The 20,484-nt window shown below is 41.8% G+C and overlaps 2 protein-coding genes across 2 annotated transcripts in view; both read left to right on the forward strand.

Moving 5' to 3' along the window:
• Positions 1-902: 902 nt before the first annotated feature.
• Positions 903-15,673, forward strand: gkup (glucuronokinase with putative uridyl pyrophosphorylase). Its single transcript, XM_080731502.1, has 23 exons — positions 903-1,032; positions 2,321-2,427; positions 3,290-3,334; positions 4,300-4,453; positions 5,255-5,326; positions 5,598-5,686; positions 6,709-6,865; positions 7,127-7,204; positions 7,637-7,728; positions 8,323-8,428; positions 9,855-9,934; positions 10,163-10,231; positions 10,344-10,404; positions 10,563-10,579; positions 10,696-10,753; positions 10,856-10,948; positions 11,673-11,733; positions 11,928-12,041; positions 12,708-12,765; positions 13,507-13,575; positions 14,241-14,304; positions 14,501-14,572; positions 15,335-15,673. Exons 1-23 carry the CDS (start codon positions 976-978, stop codon positions 15,431-15,433), a joined length of 1,872 nt encoding a protein of 623 aa, XP_080587628.1. The 5' UTR covers positions 903-975; the 3' UTR covers positions 15,434-15,673.
• Positions 15,674-16,232: 559 nt separating this feature from the next.
• The window catches only part of ubash3bb (ubiquitin associated and SH3 domain containing Bb), a 49,383-nt gene continuing 45,131 nt past the window's right edge, over positions 16,233-20,484 (forward strand). The window contains exon 1 of the mRNA XM_080731199.1: positions 16,233-16,374. Coding sequence (XP_080587325.1) covers positions 16,247-16,374 — 128 coding nt within the window. The 5' untranslated portion in view covers positions 16,233-16,246. The remainder of the gene's footprint in view (positions 16,375-20,484) is intronic.

Raw genomic sequence — 20,484 nt, forward strand, 5'->3', positions numbered from 1 at the left:
GAGGCAGATAGCCCCCCACTACCCCCGCCTCCCCGTTTCTCGCTCCCCGACCGTCGTGATTGGCTCAGAAGCCAAATAGTTGACCCAATACGTCACTTTTCAGAGGCTTTTCAAACGCGGAAGTACGCTTCATGCGCTGGGTGAGCAACTCAATGCAAGTGGACGGGCAGGGATATCAGTTGCCCTCTCTATTCTTATTATAACTCTATGGGGCCTTTCCATAGCATTGAAAGCTGACGTTTTTCTTATCAAACTTTACCATATTTAGACGGATTTTCATTCGGAAAAAAATGGCAGGCTGACAGAGTGGTCACTCAGGATCAAAAACGAGTGTATATGGCGTGTGCACGACGTGCACTCACTCCAGGATGGCTCCCGTTCGGCGGACCGGGAGCCATAATGGCGGCTCCATAGGCGGCCATTATGGGGCACAATGATGTCCAGGCTGAGTCCAGACTGCAAGACCTAATCGTTGGGCACACTCTAGTGGTATAGTATGTGTACTACATTCTGCAATTATATTATCCCTGCTGGGATAGGCTACTGATAACTTGGAAATTAATAATATTCCTGGCAGTATAGGCGCACAAGCATATTGTAAATGGCTGGGAGAGAATTATTATATACCGCTAGTTATGGTTTTAATTGCAGTTGGGAAAATGTTGTTGTCGGGTAAAGGGGGTACTTGGATTAAAAAATCAGCAAAAGGGGGTACTCAAGCCAAAAAAGATTGAGAAACACTGAATTAGGCTATATGAAGAAAAGGTTGAAAAGTGGTGAAGTTGTCCTTTAAGTAAAACATTTGTGTGCTTTAATCAAGGACACTGGCCCTTTAAGAGAAGGGGGCACTGGCTTTCTTGACGTCACTCTAGACTAGAGCTAAGCCTTTTCATTCCGTATTTCGTGTAGCCTACACTACAGTCATAGAAGTAAACACACTGTAAACACACTGTAACCAGCTCTCAGGTGCTGTCAATGATCTGTATATTAGTGGTGGCTGGCCACGGCGCCGTTTTAGAAGCCCAAATAAAGGTAAGTTGCTCCGGTGGTGGAAGTCAGAGGTAGGTTTGGCTCTGGACCAGAGCTAGTTTGGGTGCAAAGCTCACACATTAGAACCTACTGTTGACGCGTAAGCCAGAGCACCGACTTGAAGTTTGTTTACAGCAGCGGCGTCAGTTCAGAAAAAGCTAAGGTATGGCAACATGACTGGTGTCTTGCACGCAAGACACCAGTCATGTTGCCATACCTTAGCAACAGGCACGATTACAGTACATTTTGTTATTTCCCCCTGTAGCCAAGGTATGGCAGCTGCCATAGCTTGCCATACCCAATTGACGCCTCTGGTTTACAGTTCATATAACTGCCTTGAATATTCACCAGATCATCATTGTACACTGATATCTTGACATGTCCCAGAGCTATGGCAAGGTAAAGGTGCACTCATAACGGACCAAACCTGTGTGGCATTATTACGTCGTTATATGCCAGTTAATTGCCGATATAACAGGTGTGATTGTTAAGTTTAGTGGGCTATATTATGTAATAGAGAAAGTACAACCCAGTGTGTACATTTTTGAAAAAAGTGCAAAAAAGATTAAAAAGGAACGTGGCAGACAGTTCAAAACACCTAGTGTGTGTGTGTGTGTGTGTGTGTGTGTGTGTGTGTGTGTGTGTGTGTGTGTGTGTGTGTGTGTGTGTGTGTGTGTGTGTGTGTGTGAGTGTGTGTGTGTGTGTGTGCGTGCGTGCGCCGCGCGTAGCCTGCCCTAGTACAGCCAGCCTTCTTGTCAATGTGGATGAATGAACTGAGATATAAGCTTACAAGAAGCACAGTGGAAACATGTGGGGGAAGGCGGGTTATAAACAATGTAGATTTAGAATAGGGCCTATTTTAATTACACGTTGTAAAGCACCATAATTACCTTGTAATGCTTATCCTATAATTTATAATATTATTAATCATAATAATATAATCAATCATCATGTATTTGCATCTTATCAGCTTATAATAGGCTAATCATGGCAAAGCAATTTAAAACAAACATTATTATGTATTCAGTTGATTGGATCAAGACCTGTCATAGATTTATTTAGCCTGAATTGACATTTCAATTTAAAGGGGTGTGGCTAGCTATTCAGCGTCTGAACCAGGCAAAGATGTATTTTATTCTGACATACACAAATATGATCCAAGGCTATAATGGTTCCTCAACTCCAGTGGCCACGCAATGCCATTATTTGTTTTAATCACATGTACCGGTAATACCAGTATGGTGAAGTGCAGTCATTTTTATTTGAATGTCACGCCACTCTCTTCTCACAGAACGATGACACAGGCCTGTACGGCCACCTGGCCGGGGTCCCTAAGGCCCTGCTTCCTGGGGTAGGAGGAAAGAAGATACTGGACTTTTGGTGGGAAACTGTCAATACGTACGTTCAAGTGGCGAGTACAGATTGTTGTACTAAAGCCATTTATTTTAATTTGTTTGAAAGATGCTTCGTGCTTAGCCTATTACAGTTTGCTGGAGGTTTTGCCTCCGTCCTGCTGCAGAGGTTGAATTTACTTAATACCAATGTCCGTATAGAACTAACATCAACACCGTGTTCTTCCAACATGTAAGGTTTTACTATCCAAAACCCCATCATTTGATACAGTCACCTTAAACACAGCGTTAGGGCACAGCCACAAGTTCTCACAACACACTTTTATTCTAAGTGGGTGGATTCTGCCAATGCATTTCAATGGGAATGGAGCTTTTTTTTTTTGTTGCAGAAATCCTCAAATGGCAGCAAACCATTCCCATTGAAATGCATTGGCAGAATCTTCCCTATATAGAATAAAAGTGTGGTGTGACCGTGTCCTTAGAGTCATATACATATGCCACCACACACCACACCAGACAGGCAACACAAGGCCGGTTATCACTTCCCAAGGCAAACACTAATTTCTTGTAGTGCACAGTATAGTACAGAGCAACGGAAACATGAAATAATTGCCACTGCTAATGACCAAATTGAAAAGAAATATCAGGGAATATATTTGTATGATGTCAAGTGCAGTCTCAGGTGTTTGCCATAATGTGTTAACTGTAACGTTTAATTGAAGTTCTCACTAGATTGTTTAATGCATTTTTATGTGTCTTCATAAAATGATTAGGTTTTGCTTTTCAAATGTATGTATTGTTTTTGTGTGTGGACACCAGGAAGACTAGCTGTGCTTTAGGGCACAGCTAATGGGGATCCTAACAAAGAAACAAAATACTGTACTGTATCTCACATTTATTCTCTCCAGGCGTCAGCTGTTCACTGATGTTTATCTGGTCACGAATGCAGACAAGTGAGTAGAACTGCTCATTAATCTCATATTATTTAGAAACAATCCATGATATCGTCGCTGTTGGGTAGAAATCTCATTATGTCCAAAACAGTTCCTTTTCATGAAATGGAACGAAATTATTCAGAAATAGTGAGAATTGCTGACCTACAAGCTCACAATGTGACTCGCTTACTCGTGACGATTTGTTAGATTGTAGATTGTCAATTTTGACTGCTTTTGCTTGACACTCTTGTATGGCGAAGTAGGGCATTGATTAAAAAACATAACATTTTGACAGTGGTTTCTGCTTGACAGCCATGATATTCAGCTGTCACTGATGGTGGAAGAGCCTTTCTTTGCTTATTCTCTGTTCTCTGGCTCCCCTGCACGTGGGGCTTTGACCCGAACCACAGGATCAGCTTCTTGCCATGTCTTGCTCAACAGGCACCTCAACAACCCACCTGAACCAAGGGTCCAAACGGACAATTAGAAGTCTGTAACTGAGAGTGTATAAATGGAACCGAATGACCAAATGTACTGGAACCCCATACACTGTATTCTATTTAATCTAGGGGTCCATTTGGACCCTTGGTGGTCCTCGGGCCCGACATCGAGAAACAGTGACTTAGATCAGTGGTTCTCAACTTGTGGGCCGGGACCCCCAGAGGGGTCCCCACGTTATTATTATTATTATTTTAATTTTTATTTATTTTTTTTTGGGGGGGGGGGGGGCATTAAATTTAAGGTAATTAGAATACGAAAAAAAGACCACTACTGCATCAAAAGTAATCACTTTGCCAAATTGTCATATAATATAAGAAAGAGGTACAAATGGTGAGAATAGCTGATCTCAGCGTTGTGAGCTTATTTTGGGGGTCCCACTCCCCACTCCCCAGTTCAAATATGATTATTTTGGGTGCGACTTGTGCCCTGAAAAGTTTTGGAACCCTTGTCTTGTCTTAAATGATGCCGTCCTATGGTTGCAGGTACAAGCACTATGAGCGCTGGGCGACAGCCAACGACTTCCCGGTGGAGAACGTGGTAAACGACGGCAGCACCACCCTGGAGGACCGCCTGGGGGGCGTGGCTGACCTGGAGCTGGCCATCCGCAGCCGCAAGCTGCAGGATGACATCATGGTGGTATGCTCTGCTGTCTCTGTGGCTTTCTCTCTCTCTCTCTCTCTCTCTCTCTCTCTCTCTCTCTCTCTCTCTCTCTCTCTCTCTCTCTCTCTCTCTCTCTCTCTCTCAAACTCACATTTTGTTTTTGGAGAATGATGTCACATGGCTGTTAGCTGAACAACTCTGTTCAATGTAACCAGGGGTCATCGCCGTACTGGCTTGTGGTGGACATTTTTGTCAAAATATTTTTTTTGCCATGGACGTACAATAATATTACCATATAAACACATACTGTATAGCTAGCCCTGAATGACCATAACAGGTCTGTAACTCTGAGAGGGTACACAATCACATGGAACCAAATAGAACTGTACAGGTCCATTTGATTCCATTTGTACACTCTTAGAGTTAAGGGGGTTCTTGCAAATAAAGCATTTGAGAACCACTAGTACTAGTTGGACTCATAATATGCCATAGTGTCGTAGTAAACCAGTGTCATACTGTACATATTCTGAAGAAAACCTAGAGAGTTGACATCCAGTAATTGGTTATTATGATCAAAATAAGAATATTATAATGGTGGTCCGTGTGTTTCTGCCCGACGGCAATGTTTAGTGTTGTGATGGTGTTGTTTTTGATATGATATTGTGATGGTGTTGTGACTTGATTGTTATGTAATGTTGTGTTCATGATGGTCTTGCGTTTGTGATTGTGTTATGTTATTGTATTGTGTCATGACCGTGTGTTGTATTGTGTTATGACAGTGGGTTATGTTGTATTGTGTTATGACAGTGTGTTATGTTGTATTGTGTTGGTGAGCAGATTGCAGGAGACATGCTTTGTGCAGACCACAACTTTGACATCGCTCAAGTCATACGCTTCTTCAGGTCAAAGGTAGAATTCTCACTTTGTTTGTTTTGTGTATTTTGTCAAACTTGTATATGGGCAGTACAGGGACATGTTAGTGAACATGATAGCATAGAACCGAAACATTTTATTATTATTATTATTTCCATTTGCTGTGTGAATACTGTAGATAGGGTTATCCATTTGTAAGTATGAGAGTGTTCAAATCTAACCAAATAGACCCTTATTTGTACCCTCTCAAAGTAAAATTAACACTGAGATTAAGTGTATAAATGGTGTGTTGTTGTGTGCTCTGTAGCCTGGAGAAGTGGCCATCTACTATGAGCTTGAAGAGGGAGAGAAGAGCAGCTCCAGAGGGATTGTAGAAGTCTGCCCAAACACACACAGGTCTGAACAATTACACACAGATCTGATCAATTATCACACAAAACACTACAAAATAAAAGATGCAAGACTGTCTCAGATGTAATGCCTTCCTCAGAGTAGATTAAAAAGTATTGTGATCTAGACTGTAAAGCAGGGGTCTTCAACGCTTTCAGACCAAGGACCCCTTAGTTGAGAGAGAGATGAAGCAGGGACCCCCACAACCTTTTCATAAATTCCATATAGTTTAATCGTTTGATGACACAATCTTGTATTTTGGGTTCATGTCAATTTGTGTTTTCAGATATTTAACCACTTGAACCGTCAATACTTAATAAACTTGACCTTTCACTCTGTACTTGGTCTGCTCTTTTTTCCCCTCTACACTAAACCTCTTTGCCGAAAATAGCTATTCAGCTATTTTTGGCTAAAGTTCTCAGAATATGGACACTAGGGTTCAAGTGGTTAATATAAAAAATCAAACCTCGGTTCGAAGTGAAGCGGTGAATTTCTATTCTATGTGTACTAGAGCTTTGAAATCAGTGTTCCAGATCTATACATTCTGTGTTCTAGATCTATACTTTCTATGTGCTTTAGTTCTATACTTTTATGAATTCTGAATGAATGAATGAATGATTTTGTCTGGAGGGCCAAATTGTCATGTGAAGCTTGACCAATCCTCAATTCTGCATGCACGGGACATGTACGGGACAGACATTCTCACTCCTTGAGAATCTATGGGAATCCTCAAAAAAAGACAGGTACGGGACATGTACAGGACAGACATTCTCACTCCTTGAGAATCTATGGTAATCCTAAAAAAACAGGTACGGGACAGACAAAGCCACTCCTTGGAAGCGGCTTTCACCGCTTCAACAAAAAGGAGAAAAAAAAGTTTCTATCATAAAGATTTGGAGGCCCCCCTGTAGTAACAATGAGGATCCCCTAGGGGTCCCGGACCCCCTGTTGAAGATCCTTGCTGTAAAGTATTTTAATCTGCTTTGAGGAAGGCAGATTGGGTCAGTGTTCTTTGGTTTCTGTATCAGGATAACCCGCTTCCTGGAGAAGCCCAAGGAGGGCGTGACGACATCCAGACTGGCCAGTGTGGTGTTCTACTGTCTGCGTAGCAGCACATTGCCATACATCTCTGACTTCCTGGCTCTGCAGCTGCAAGCCAAAGACAGGAGCTTTGGCCGATTCTGGGTTTGTAAACAGAACATTTCCCCCATACACTTTCTACCAGTGAACATATCACATGTACTCCACTTGATAAAAGTACTAATAACCAGTAAGACTCCCTAATCGGGAGATAAGCGACCATTGGTCGCTTATCTCCACAAATAGGCCAAAAGTTTGTTTTACCAATTATTACACTCTATGTGAACATTTACATCAACAAATCCCAAGTACTGGTTTTTAGGGGTGCTAATAATTATTTACTTCCTGTGTTTCCTGTCTGTCCAGGAATGGCTTATAAATGAGAGGCAACTGGAGGTGTTTGGGATGAAGTTACCTACAGGTTTCCAACTCATTGGACAAGTGGTCAGTACCTTTACCCTTATTTTAGAAGACTTGTAGACTTATTTTTACTACATTGTAAATAGCATGACGTTTCTACTCTACACATGCTTTGCCATTTAGGTTTCAATGCTTTCAAACAACAGTCAGAAACATGACGTGTTCCATTTGTAAGCAATGAAATGGAAATTGGTCTATGTGCAGTGGAGTGGAGTTGGAACTGGACAATTATTTGCACATGCATAAATCTAGGACTCGCTGTGTACAGATTATTCAGGATTTTATTTGTATTGATCTGAACGGAAATGTAATTTTCCATCCTTCTATTCATCTTGTATATGGAGACAGCTGTGTCTTGCTCAAGTGCACTTAAGCAGAACAGACAGACAGACACGCAGACAGACAGTGTGTTACCAGTGGCTTTTAACTTCTGGTTGTTTTGTGTTGCCCTGATAGGGTCTCTCAGACTACACCAAATGGCTCACTCATTACTCTGCCAAGCAGCAGAACAATCCTGCTAATCCAATCATATGTCGCTCATATGCCAGGTAACACATTCAGTCATCCTCACAACATGTACTGGAACATTCATACAGCATGATGTATAGCCTACTTGAAATCCAATCTATACTACTGATCTGTACACTAAAATACAGTCTATATGCTGGATACAGTGGAAAAATACTGGTCTATATTCTGAGAATATCCTAGTCTATATACTGGAAATATTCTAGATTATATAGTGAAAATACCCTAGTCTATATACTGGAAATATTCTAGACAATATACTGAAAATATCCTAGTCTATATACAGTACTGAAAATATACTGGTCTATATGTTGGAAATAGGCCTATATGGCCTATAAAGACCTATAAATAGGTCTTTACTGGAAACTGTCAATACTGCTTTCTCATTTGAACGCCGGGGAATCAGGTTGGGACATTGTCCGGTGTTGGCCTTTCACACACGTAGCATGCAACACAAGAATGTCCGTTTCAGATGCGTTCACACATGGATTTTTTTACTTTTGTCAGAACGTTCTCCACTGCACCTCTGGAAAGTGGTGCAGCCTGTTCAAATATCCAGCCCCCACACACACTTTTATCAATGTTTTTTCAACATGTCAATGGGTTCTTCACAGGGTGGGGCTCATGGGAAACCCCTCTGATGGATTCAATGGAAAAACCATCGCTATGTCCATCTGCAACTTCTGGGCTGAAGTTACCCTGGTGGAGAGCCAAACTCTGGTAACACACACACACACACACACACACACACACACACACACACACACACACACACACACACACACACACACACACACACACACACACACACAAACAAATATCTCTAAAACACTAATATGTCCCGGTTTTCAACATTCACTGCAAAACTGTCCCGGTTTTCACCAGAATTAAAATAATAGTAGCTGTTTTCAGTGGGTGCATTTATCATGCATTTATCATGTTCTTTTCATGAAAACATGCTCACCTAACCAATCAGAAAAAAGGAACAAATTCATTGCGTGTATGAATTCAACGCTGAGGCTGTTTGTCAATCACTCACTGCCTGTTTGCAACCCTGCGGTGCGTGTGTGCGCGTGCACGAACGTTAGAGAATGGGCACGCGCGTGCGCGGTAACGTGCGCATTGCTTTTAGGGTCCCAGTTTTAGGCAACAGTGTTTTGCGTCCCGGTTTGAGTGGCTGGAAATATGGTCACCCTAACATTTACATCAAATATCTAAATATTGAATCAAGCAAATTAAAATCTGTTAAGGGTGTTCATAAAAGCCTGATTTAGACGATAAAATTACCAAAGTTTTTTTTTTAAGTGAAATATCCCTTTAACTTAATCTTCCTTGTACTGCAGGATGGGAATACTAATTATTGTAGCATAATTGGACATTCGGTCCTCATATGTACAGAGTAGACCAGTGACACACATACAGGTTATGAGATATCAAACATATAATTTTCGGAATGTCTGAGTGAGTGTCTGTCTGTCTGTCTGAGTGTCTGAGTGTCTGTCACAGCGTTTCTCCTCAGTGGCTGGAGCAATTGATCTGAAATCGCATCACCATAAGCATATGAACACACCTGACATAACTGTGAAGCCCGTTTGTCACTTTCACAAATCATATGCTGTATATTAGCATTTTTATGGTGTACCTATAGCTATTCTGCATCTAGCTTGAGGCATATCTATTCTGCATCTAGCATGAGGCAACATGTTTAACCAGCTCTGTGTGTGTGTGTGTGTGTGTGTGTGTGTGTGTGTGTGTGTGTGTGTGTGTGTGTGTGTGTGTGTGTGTGTGTGTGTGTGTGTGTGTGTGTGTGTGTGTGTGCAGGCGGGCGGGGGGGGGGGGGGGGGTCGGTTGTCTGGCCCTGTTACAGATTTTGTCCAAAAATCATGCAGATCGGTACACAGTATCTCTGTAGCCATTAAACGAAACGGGTATTTCTTACATTGATGCTCCTACATATTATCATGCAAGCACCAGTTAAAGTTACTTTCCATCCCTCATATACTGTGTGCACAGTGCACATCCCATAACCCACCCACTGCACATCATTTCGGAGCTCATATCTTTGAACGGGTAAGGGCTAGTTAATATAAAGAAAGAGAGCGATTATAAGGAATTACATAATGATGAATGTATGTATGTGTTCCAGGTTCTACTGCCTCACCCACTCAACGACCCCACAGAGTTTGGAAGCCTGCAAGATCTGTTCTTCATCAGCCGCAAGGAAGGGTGTGTACACAGTGTATGCACCATGGTGGATGTGGTTCTGTCTCTTCTCTCCTTTACTTTAAATTCACAATGTAACCTAAGGAATGGGATGCCTTTTGTGTGATGGAACAGTGTGTAGTAACTGGTGTTATCATGGTGCTGGAGAGCAGAGAGTGAATCCTGCCAGAAACCAAGTCTATCTCAATACTGTATTATAATGTATTATAAATCAATGTAAATGTATTTCAGGTACCTGGGAGGTCTGAGATTGCTTCAGGCTACCTGTAAAAAGTTCTATCAGTTTTGCTTCAAACAAGGGTAGGACTGGTGACACTTGGCTCTTTTATATGAATAATTACCGGACAGGAGTTTGATATTTCTTATTGTCAGCATTGATAATCTAAGTAAAATACCATTTCCTCTGTCTCAGTATTACTTTGACGAAGCAGAACTTCACGCTCAAGTACGATACCAACATTCCTAGACAAGTGGTGAGGATCTGAAAAGATGTTAGTCAACACAGTTAATAGCCCAATGAATAAATTAAAGATTCAGTAATTGTATGAAAGAGGCTTTTGTAAATATACACAAGTACTTTTCTCTAATCATCATCTGAATCTCTTGTCTTTTTCACTCTGTTTTGCTGCAGGGCCTCGCAGGAAGCAGGTGAAGAATCCCATTGACTTTGTTACTTGAATAGATCAACCAAGGGTAATTGGGTTTTTGGAGCTACATATTAAAGACTATTTCAAGTTAATTTCTTTTTAAATCTTCCTTTGCAGTGCTATCGTGTCAGCTACCCTGAAGTGTCTTATGAAATTCTACAACATCACAGACAGTGTGAGGATGTTAGGCTATTTCCACAAGTTCTATTTATGCATGTGTGTCACATTCATCTGTCCGTTATTGTCGTGTTATATATGTTGACATGTTCTACCTCAGGACCTTCCTAAACCGATCAAAGCCAACTTCATCCTTAACGTGGAGACAGATGAGCTGTTCATCACAGCGGGCCTACAGGACCGAGTTGTCCAGGTCAGCAACCACACCATGCTTTTAAAAATATATATGTTATTTCAATATTGGTCCATAATACGGTTTTTAGCTTAAACAACCACTCGGATATTGAAATGTCATGTTCTGTCTGTCTCTAATTCCAAGCCATTTCAGATGCAATACCAAAATGCCCTTTGTTGGCAACGGGGCGCTGTCTTTGGGCTAAAAACTGAACGATACAGAGAAGATTCTGTATCGTTCCAATTGTAGCATGGCACCATGCTAATCTTCCCTGTATCGTTCCAATTTTAGCACCACTTTACCCCAAAAGTACCGCCCCCTTCTCTTCAGTTGCCAGGAAACTGAAGTGGAGGGGCGGTACTATGTAAATCACACCAGTCCTCTTTTCAGGAGAGAACCATTCGGATACACCCACTCTGAGTCAATGAATTGTATTTAGCTTTGGGTGAAAAAATACACAGGGAATAATAAATACATGAAAATATAGACATTTTTGAATGTTATGGTGTGGCCCCTTTAAACCATGTGTGGTCTGTTGTGTTGCGTCACATGCATAGTATCTATTCAAACCTATCCTAACCTGACCTGGGCAGTGGTCCAGGCACCTAAGCAGCTTGTCAGCGCGTCGTGGGTTCATGTCCAGATTGTAGATAGGGATTTACTATCTCCCTGTATACTATCTATGTTGCATTGTTCTCATGTTGATGATATGAGAAAGTCATTACTACTCTGCTCTTTACAGGTGTATGAAGGTTTGGTCTACATGGATTTCAGCAAGCAACTAATGGATGAAAGGGGCTATGGTAAGGCCCAGCCACTTGAAAACATTCTTCTTCATACATCACACCTCTCTGTGGTGGCAGAATTTGGCCTTGTCTCAGCACATCTCACATCCTGTTTCACATCAGAAATAATATGAATATACTTTAACCTGTGAAATGATGATACCATGAGGGTTTATTTATTTTTTTCCTTTGTGTTTCTCCAATATCCTCAGGGGAGTACATAGAAATGGACATGACGAGTCTTCCTCCATTCTGGTTAGCGTACCTGAGTGACCCCAGTGACTCTGGACGCATTCACAGCAATGTCCGGCAGCGCTGGCTCAGTGGTACACTTTCATCTGTTCACCTGGTTCACAGACACATTGGCCTCGTTTCAGTTCCCTGCTAGCAGGACACTGGAGGCCACATGCATTCTATCTGCTGCTGCTTGCCTGGTCCCTGTTTGCTTGCTAATGACTTTTGTGTCTTTGTTTTCCAAGTCACATATCAAGCACAAAGTCGAAAGAGCGTATGCCCTGATCTGATCTGATCTGATCTGATAGGCATTATGCACTGGCGTATGCCCTGGCCACAGGAATAGCCACGGAGCGTATTCCCTCAAAGAAATTCTAGAACACACCACTGGTTATAACTGAATGAATCAACACAGTATTTTACTGTGCATTTCAGCTGAGATGATTGAAAACACAAGTGTGGCTAATGTTACATCTGCAGTGATCAATGCTGAAATGCCCTTGAGCAAGGCACGGAACCCCAAACTACTCAAGGAAGGCACATACATAGTAGTGCAGACACCCTGTGCTATGACAATATTTGTTTTGGAGATGTGATGAATACGTGGAAGGACAGATTTCAGTTACATTATGTGAAATGACTATAACAATACTATAACTGGATATCTTACATTGGCTAGCTGCTTTCATATGGAGCCAACTGTTCTGCAATGTATTTCTGTCTGTTTAACTACTTGTATCTTAACCTCTCTTTGTCAGGGGAGCCTCTGGTGGTTGAAGCCATGAAGTCATTTGCTGAGCTCACCGATAATGCCAGGTTGGTTCAGAACTTTTTGGATCTGTTCTATACTATCCTACGTAAGCCATTTACCATGAGAGGGAGTGGGTTGTTGGCGAAGCCGAGTGCCAAACAACCCTGAAACAGTGGTAAATCAGCCAAGAACCCACAACCCTCAAATGGTAAATTGCTTTTCTACCACTTCTACCATATAAATGAAAGAAAACACAGTTGTAACTTGCAAGGATATTTAGTTATACAACTGCAACACAACAGTGGGCGGGGTCCATGAGCCAACTCAAGGTTGTTGACTGATTTACCACTGTTTTAAGCCAATCAGAATCCAGTGTCTGAACGTGTGACCACAAAAACTGGTAGAAATACAATTAAGGGAAGTCACTCACACTCTCTCCAGTCACACTCTCTGTTCTGCATTTTTTTTCCTCGCTGGCTTGCGCAATTGATCTCCACTTGCACATGGCATTGACCATTAGCATTATTCAGACCGTGAGGAAGCCAGTTTTTCACTTTGTCCAAACTCAAGCTGTTTATTAGCATCTTTGGAAACTCAGTTTTCGCTGTTACTGCGCCGAGCCACTGGCGTATGCATCCACGGCCACGGGGTCTGTTTTCACAGCTACAGTCCCCCAGGCTATGGGATGTACTCACGTGTTATCACGGTCCTAACCATGCAGTGAGATTGCATTTGCTGCACACAATAACACAAAAATGCAAAGAGGAATGAAGCATCTCTTCTTTCTTTATGTCCTGGCTCTACAGGGCAGCTCTGCAGGCCAGAGACTGGAGCAAGCTGGCCCAGCTGATGGACCAGAACTTTCAACTGCGGAGGTAAGCAACATTTTGAATGTGCAGCTGCTGCACCCACTTGAACCTTAGCATCCCTATTCGGGGCCGAACATACAGTGAAAATATATTGAAGAAGCATTGCGATAGTTCAGGCAGGCACAACGATCAGGTATTTCTCCACACTCAGCCTCTCAGTCTCCCTTCATTCTCATTTGCGAACAAGCTAACACATGCACCCTCAACCTATTGGTTCTTTTTAATCATAACACTGTTCACTTTTCATATTTCATGCTCAGTATTTGTCACAGCACTGTTCTGCAGCCTGTCAACTCCCTCCCCAGCCTCTTCCTTGTGCCATCTATCTCTTCTCTAAGTTGAATTTATGTTTCTGTGGATTGTATGATGTTATAACTGTGTTATATATGTATGTTCATGCAATAACTTTGTATCTTATTGCACTGTTTCAGGGGGATATTGATCTCAGATTCTGTAATGCTTGCTCCTCCGATGACTCTGTGCAGAGTCACACCGCCAAATTGAATGCAATATCATTGCGGAATTGCATTTTATGGTTAATTCTAATGAAAGTGTCTGACTGAAATAGTGTAGGGCGAAAACAGGAGAGAGATCCAGTACAGTCATACATAGGGTTTAAGTGGTTGAGATAACAGACAAATGTACTGTTTGTGTTACGATTGTTTCAACAGGTCTGTCTACACAGACGAATGCCTAGGTCCTGGGAACCTCAAGATGGTACAATTGGCCCAGCAGGTTGGTCATTGTCTGAGATCTTACTTTCTTACAGTACTGCTTCAGTGCTTGAGTTTCCAACAGAATGCACAATCCCATACAGAACATAAATTATATATATTTCATATGTTTCAAAATATTTTAATGACTATGATATTTATTTTGTGCAAAATATGTTTTTGGCCCAATTTTCAAAAGCTGTTTCTTCTTTCTGCAGTTTGGCTCGGCTGTGAAGCTACCAGGCAGTGGAGGGGCAGTCGTGGGATTGTGTCTGGACCAAACTAAACTGGTAAGAAGGCTACCTGTAGCCTGATTCATAATCTTATCGTGTGACTGTGTAGAAATGAAGCATTATATTGACCAGCAAAGGCCATCTTCCTGTTAGCTCAGACATTATTTATGAATATTCTCTTCCAAAACTAGAATCCAGAAAGCCAAGACTCTACAGTTAGTTAAATAAATATATGCATCTCATGTATTTGTAAATATAGTTTAGACTGAAAATATTGTTACCATGTCAGCTCTGAACAAATAGTTCTAAAATCAGTTTCAAAATGTCACTGATACTTGAGCCCTTTAGTAACACTGGAACATTGGGCTGTTAGTTTGTGTGTGAATTGTGTGACAGTGCTGAGCTACTTAACACTTGGACTGTTTTATATTCCTACAAGGAAGTTAATTAATTACATGGCTGCATTCCACTTGTCTAAAACCTCCTGGTAGGTTGGAAAAACAACCATTGTTGGATTACCCAAACCCTGCTGTGTATTTCATCTGTTTATTGTGGTTGTGTATATTTTGCTTCTGATTGGCTACTTTAAATACACCATCCACCTTGGCTGTAGCAGGGCACTTATATTATAGCCCATATGCCTTTATAATAGAATCATTGTACATAGAACTCACTAGCATCAGATTAGATTTGTAGTTCTAATTTTAATGTATTACTGTGTGAGCAAGTCAAAATCCGTGAATGTACGACCTTACCTTACTCAGTCTGCCCTGCCAAATTAACTCTTTCTGATTGTGATTCTAATACTTTATCCACTAGGTGGCGATGAGACAAGCTTTCCAAGAGGAAGGCTATGTGTTCTGTATGATTGTTCCATACAATCCATCTGCCAGCACTTCCTCTCATCATCACAGTTGAATCAATCTGCCAGAGATCTGGGATATGGGGATAGATGACATAAACAATATGTTTATATTCTATAATATATATGACATATCAATTAAAATCAACACCATTTCACATGATTAAATCATGTGGAATAATCATGTGGAATGGTGTCTCTGTGTTGATTGTGTAAGGGTTGAATGTGGGATGAAATCTCTTTTATTTTTTAGATTGAATGTGATTTTTATACAGAATAAAGGCAATGTGCTATTGTACAGTGTCGGTTTTGTCATGTCATCATTTCATCTTTCACAATGAAACAGAAACACTGTCCCAGAAAATGTCCTTGGCTACTGTATTATTGCTGTTAATTAATTAATTTATCCGTGTTACTCTCAGGGCAATTTTTTTGTAGGCCTACACTTAGTGATTTTGTGACTGTGGCTCTTAATTCTAAACGTATAAACTGACCATATAGCCTAATAGCCCCCTTGTGTGAGTGAGTCGAGTGACAGGCATTCATTATCCTCACTTTCCATTAATCTCTCTCGTCTCTCTCTCTCTTATTCAATTTCTATCATGTGTGATCACATTGTGGTCTCCTCAGTGGTGTGTACACGTCACGTACACGAACACAAAAATACTGAGCATGTATAATTTGACGTTTCCTCTTCGGGGGCGGGGAAACTAGCAGCACTGTATTGGTCACATACACACACACAGCTGCGTCGCGCTGCGCTGCGTTGTTGAGTCTCCTGTAGGCTAATATTACTACTATACACTGTCTGCATGATCTGATCTCCTCTCATCTATGAATTGTTCTGTAAATCAATGGAACCGTGAACCATGGCAGCAAAGGAGGACCTCTACAGTAAGATCATCCCGAGGAGACTGAGGCAGAGCCGACCGGGAACTGTGAAATGTGGATCCAATTTGGACGTCCTCTTATCAATGGGCTTCCCCAGAGCAAGGGCGTAAGTACAGCATAACCCAGCGACAGGACATCACATTTGGGGATTTAATTGGGGATTATTCCAACAATATTTAGACATTTACTGAACCTGCGTCCGTCAGATATATAGATATAGGCAGGCTCAGATCAGATAAGTCATCATGATGACTGTATGTCTAAATAACTGTCTGTCATCGTTTTAACCGAGTTAATGTCATAGAATAGAGCACATCTCCCGTGCATACCGAGAATAGACATGTTTAACATCTGTTTCAAAATGCAGGCATTGACCAAATTGTATGGGCTATAATTTAGCCTATATTTTACACTTGGAAATGTTATTTATTTTTTCCTTTATATGGGCCCAGGCAGACTGTTCCCCGCTTCCCCCCATTAATCTCCAAATATATAAATATATATTGTTAATTAGAAACAAGACTTATTTTCACTGGGCTATGTTCTTGCAGTCTTGCTCTTGCATTCCCTTTCCCGTTGACGCTTTACGTTACGCTGCCTGCGGATGCAGATAACGGTTTACGGGTCCTCCTTATGGAGCGCTACAATGTAGGCTATATTGTATTTGTAAAGAGCTATTATTATAGTTTAGCCGTATTATGAATGTTGGTGGTATTTCAGTCCTTGGTATTTCAGTCCTTCGTCAGGACTTGTCTGCAAAACTTGAGAAGATAAAGATATGAGAGAGCTTCATAGTTCATACTACTGCTTTAACTGGTGATGAATCGGAAAATTGGAGTCAGGAGGGAGCATGAGTTTCATAACTCTCTCTCTCTCTCTCTCTCTCTCTCTCTCTCTCTCTCTCTCTCTCTCTCTCTCTCTCTCTCTCTCTCTCTGTGTGTGTGTGTGTGTGTGTGTGTGTGTGTGTGTGTGTGTGTGTGTGTGTGTGTGTGTGTCTGTCTCTCTCTCTTTATCTCTCCCTCTCTACAATCTCCACTCACCCTCTCTCCCTCCCTCTCTCTCTGTCTCTCTCTCTTTCTATACCTCTCCCTCTCCCCCTATCTCCCTTTGTGTGTGTGTGTGTGTGTGTGTGTGTGTGTGTGTGTGTGTGTGTGTGTGTGTGTGTGTGTGTGTGTGTGTGTGTGTCTCTCTCTCTTTATCTCTCCCTCTCTACAATCTCCACTCACCCTCTCTCCCTCCCTCTCTCTCTGTCTCTCTCTCTTTCTATACCTCTCCCTCTCCCCCTATCTCCCTTTGTGTGTGTGTGTGTGTGTGTGTGTGTGTGTGTGTGTGTGTGTGTGTGTGTGTGTGTGTGTGTGTGTGTGTGTGTGTGTGTGTGTGTGTGTGTATTGTCACAGTAATCAGCGCCAGTCACACTGAATGGGGGACTATCTTGTGTGTGACTCTGGTCAGCACAGTGAGTTCACAACTGTTGGTGTGTGACAGACGCGAGACGCCTCACTGAAGGCCTGGACTGTTACACCAGTGGTTCACAAAGTGGGGCCTGAGTGAGGACTGCCAGGGACAGGGTTGCTTGAGGGGGTATCCACTGAGATAATATGGATAATATAGCTTAAAAATCAGTTTAACCCCTTTAAAGGAGTAGTTCACCCCCAAAATGACTTTTTTCCCATTGATTAGTCACGCCATGGAGACTAGAGTTCAATAATATTTTTAGTTTTTTGTCGCATTCCTAAGACAAAAATGTGATAACAATAAATTTACCCCCATTCGTTCCGGATGGGGACCAGTTTCGAAACGGGTCCCCATCCGGAATCAATGGAGGTAAATTTACTCTAATCAAATTTTTGTCTTAGTTATGTGACAAAAACCCAAAAATATTATTGAACTCTAGTCTCCATGGCATGAGTAATCAATAGAAAAAAAGTCATTTTGGTGGTGAACTACTACTTTAACCTTTATACATTGGCTATTTGCAAATAGCTGATATACAAGCCAGTGATGTGACACATTGTGAGCTTGTAGATCTGCTATTTAGACAAAATGTGAATAATTTGGAATATTTCTGTCTTGTATGTGGAGTCACTCAGATGGGGGTCCTTTGGCCAAATAGAATACATCTATACTATAATTTTGCGAATGTCTGTCTGTCTGTCTGAGTGAGTGAGTGAGTGAGTGAGTGAGTGAGTGTCTGTCTGTCTGAAACAGCGTTTCTCCTCGGTGGCTGGAGCAATTGATCTGAAATCGCATCACCATAAGCATATGAACACACCTGACATAACTGTGAAGCCCGTTTGTCACTTTCACAAATCGTATGCTGTATATTAGCATTTTTATGGTGTATCTATATCTATTTAGCCTACAGTACCTTTTGTGACCACACATGTTAAGGGAGGGGTGCTGTTGTTCAGGCCATGCACAATCACACACAAACCCACACACACACACACACACACACACACACACACACACACACACACACACACACACGGGGGGGGGGGGGGGGGTGTGCAGGCAGGTCTGTAGCCATTAAACGAAACGGGTTTCTTACATTGATGCTCCTACATCATGCAAGCACCAGTTAAAGTTACTTTCCATCCCTCATATACTGTGTGCACAGTGCACATCCCATAACCCACACACTGCACATCATTTTGGAGCTCATATCTTTGAACGGGTAAGGGCTAGTATTATTAATTTGAGGGCCTTGACATGAAAAGGTTTGAGAAGCAGTGCTGTAGAACAGTGGTCCTCAACCTTTTCAGGCCACGACCCCCAAAATATTTTAACTGGGGACCCCCCCCCCAACGCCCTGACGAGCACTCAGAGTTGAGGCATTACATTTTGTATAACATGGTTCTGAAAATAGCAGATCTACATGCTCATGCTACATGTTGTGAGCATGTAGATCGGCTATTTTCACAATTTCTGCTTTGAGACGTTGGCCAATGTTTCATTTTTCATTTTAGAGGTATTAAAAAGTCATTTTTAATTGTCACTTTAGAAATGTGCAGATACCCTCTATACACTTAAACTTTATGTTGGGTTGTTTACTTTTGAGTGAGAAAACAACATTGCACATTAAGCTTATCATCTGGGGACCCTCCAAAATAATGTGGGGACCCCCCTGGAGGTCCTGACCCACAGGTTGAGAACCACTGCTGTAGACAGCAGATGGGATACAATATGTATCGCATGTCTGAGTGCCATCCAGTGGCCTTTAGTGTGGTTCGGTGCTGTTGTAAGGTCATGTCCAAATAGCAGCTGACAATTTCTAGCCATAAGTCGTTGAAACTTTCATGTTAGGCATGGTGTGTGTGTGTGTGTGTGTGTGTGTGTGTGTGTGTGTGTGTGTGTGTGTGTGTGTGTGTGTGTGTGTGTGTGTGTGTGTGTGAGTGCAGTGCGTGCACGTGGTTCCCTCAGAGGAAGTCTGCTGTGGTTTTGCTGAATGGACACAGCAGGGCAAAGATACACCCCCGCCCCCGGGGCTAACCCTCCGTTAGCAGCACACAGTTCCTTAGAGAGACCGCAAGCTCTTCAGAAAACAAGCTATGAAATAACCCCCCCCCCCCCCCCCCCCTCCTCTGTGTGTGTTCTCACTGTCTATTTCTCTGACCTACTCTCTTTCTCTATCTAAAGCACTGACCCACTAAAGGTGCCCTGGTTCTGTTCTAACACGATTTATTCTTATCCAACACTCCACACGGTCCATTGTTTTGGTTCAGACGGTCGATCTGTCTTGTGTTGTTCGGCGGTCTGTCTGAGGAAGAGCCAACCCGGCTCGAAATGTCACTTTTTGGTTGTTAATAGACCCATTACGTTTTGGGTCATTTAGTGTGAGGACTCAGTACAGTAAAATGTTTTTTTCTTAATGACAAACAAAATCATTTTAGAATGTTATATTTGCATGGCACATTCTAGAAGTGCTTCAGCAATAAATAAAATAGTAAATAAGTTATAACAACGGGCCATAAGAGTTGTGCATAGACATGGTTCATTGTAGACATTTGACTCTTAACCACCAAATAGTGGTTAACAGCAAAAGCCACTTAATATTGTATTTCTGTCAAAGTAGGAACTTTCTATCTGTCTTTAGAGTTTCCTTCCTCATGTCTATATCGTCGTTGTCGGGTAGAAATCTTGTATGTCCAAAACCTTCCTTTTTCACTATTTAAAATAGTTAAAATATCTGCGACACTTTTGTATGAGTTAGGAT

The sequence above is a fragment of the Nannobrachium achirus genome, assembly GCF_963921795.1.
Source record: "Nannobrachium achirus genome assembly, chromosome: 8".
Lineage (NCBI taxonomy): Eukaryota > Metazoa > Chordata > Actinopteri > Myctophiformes > Myctophidae > Nannobrachium > Nannobrachium achirus.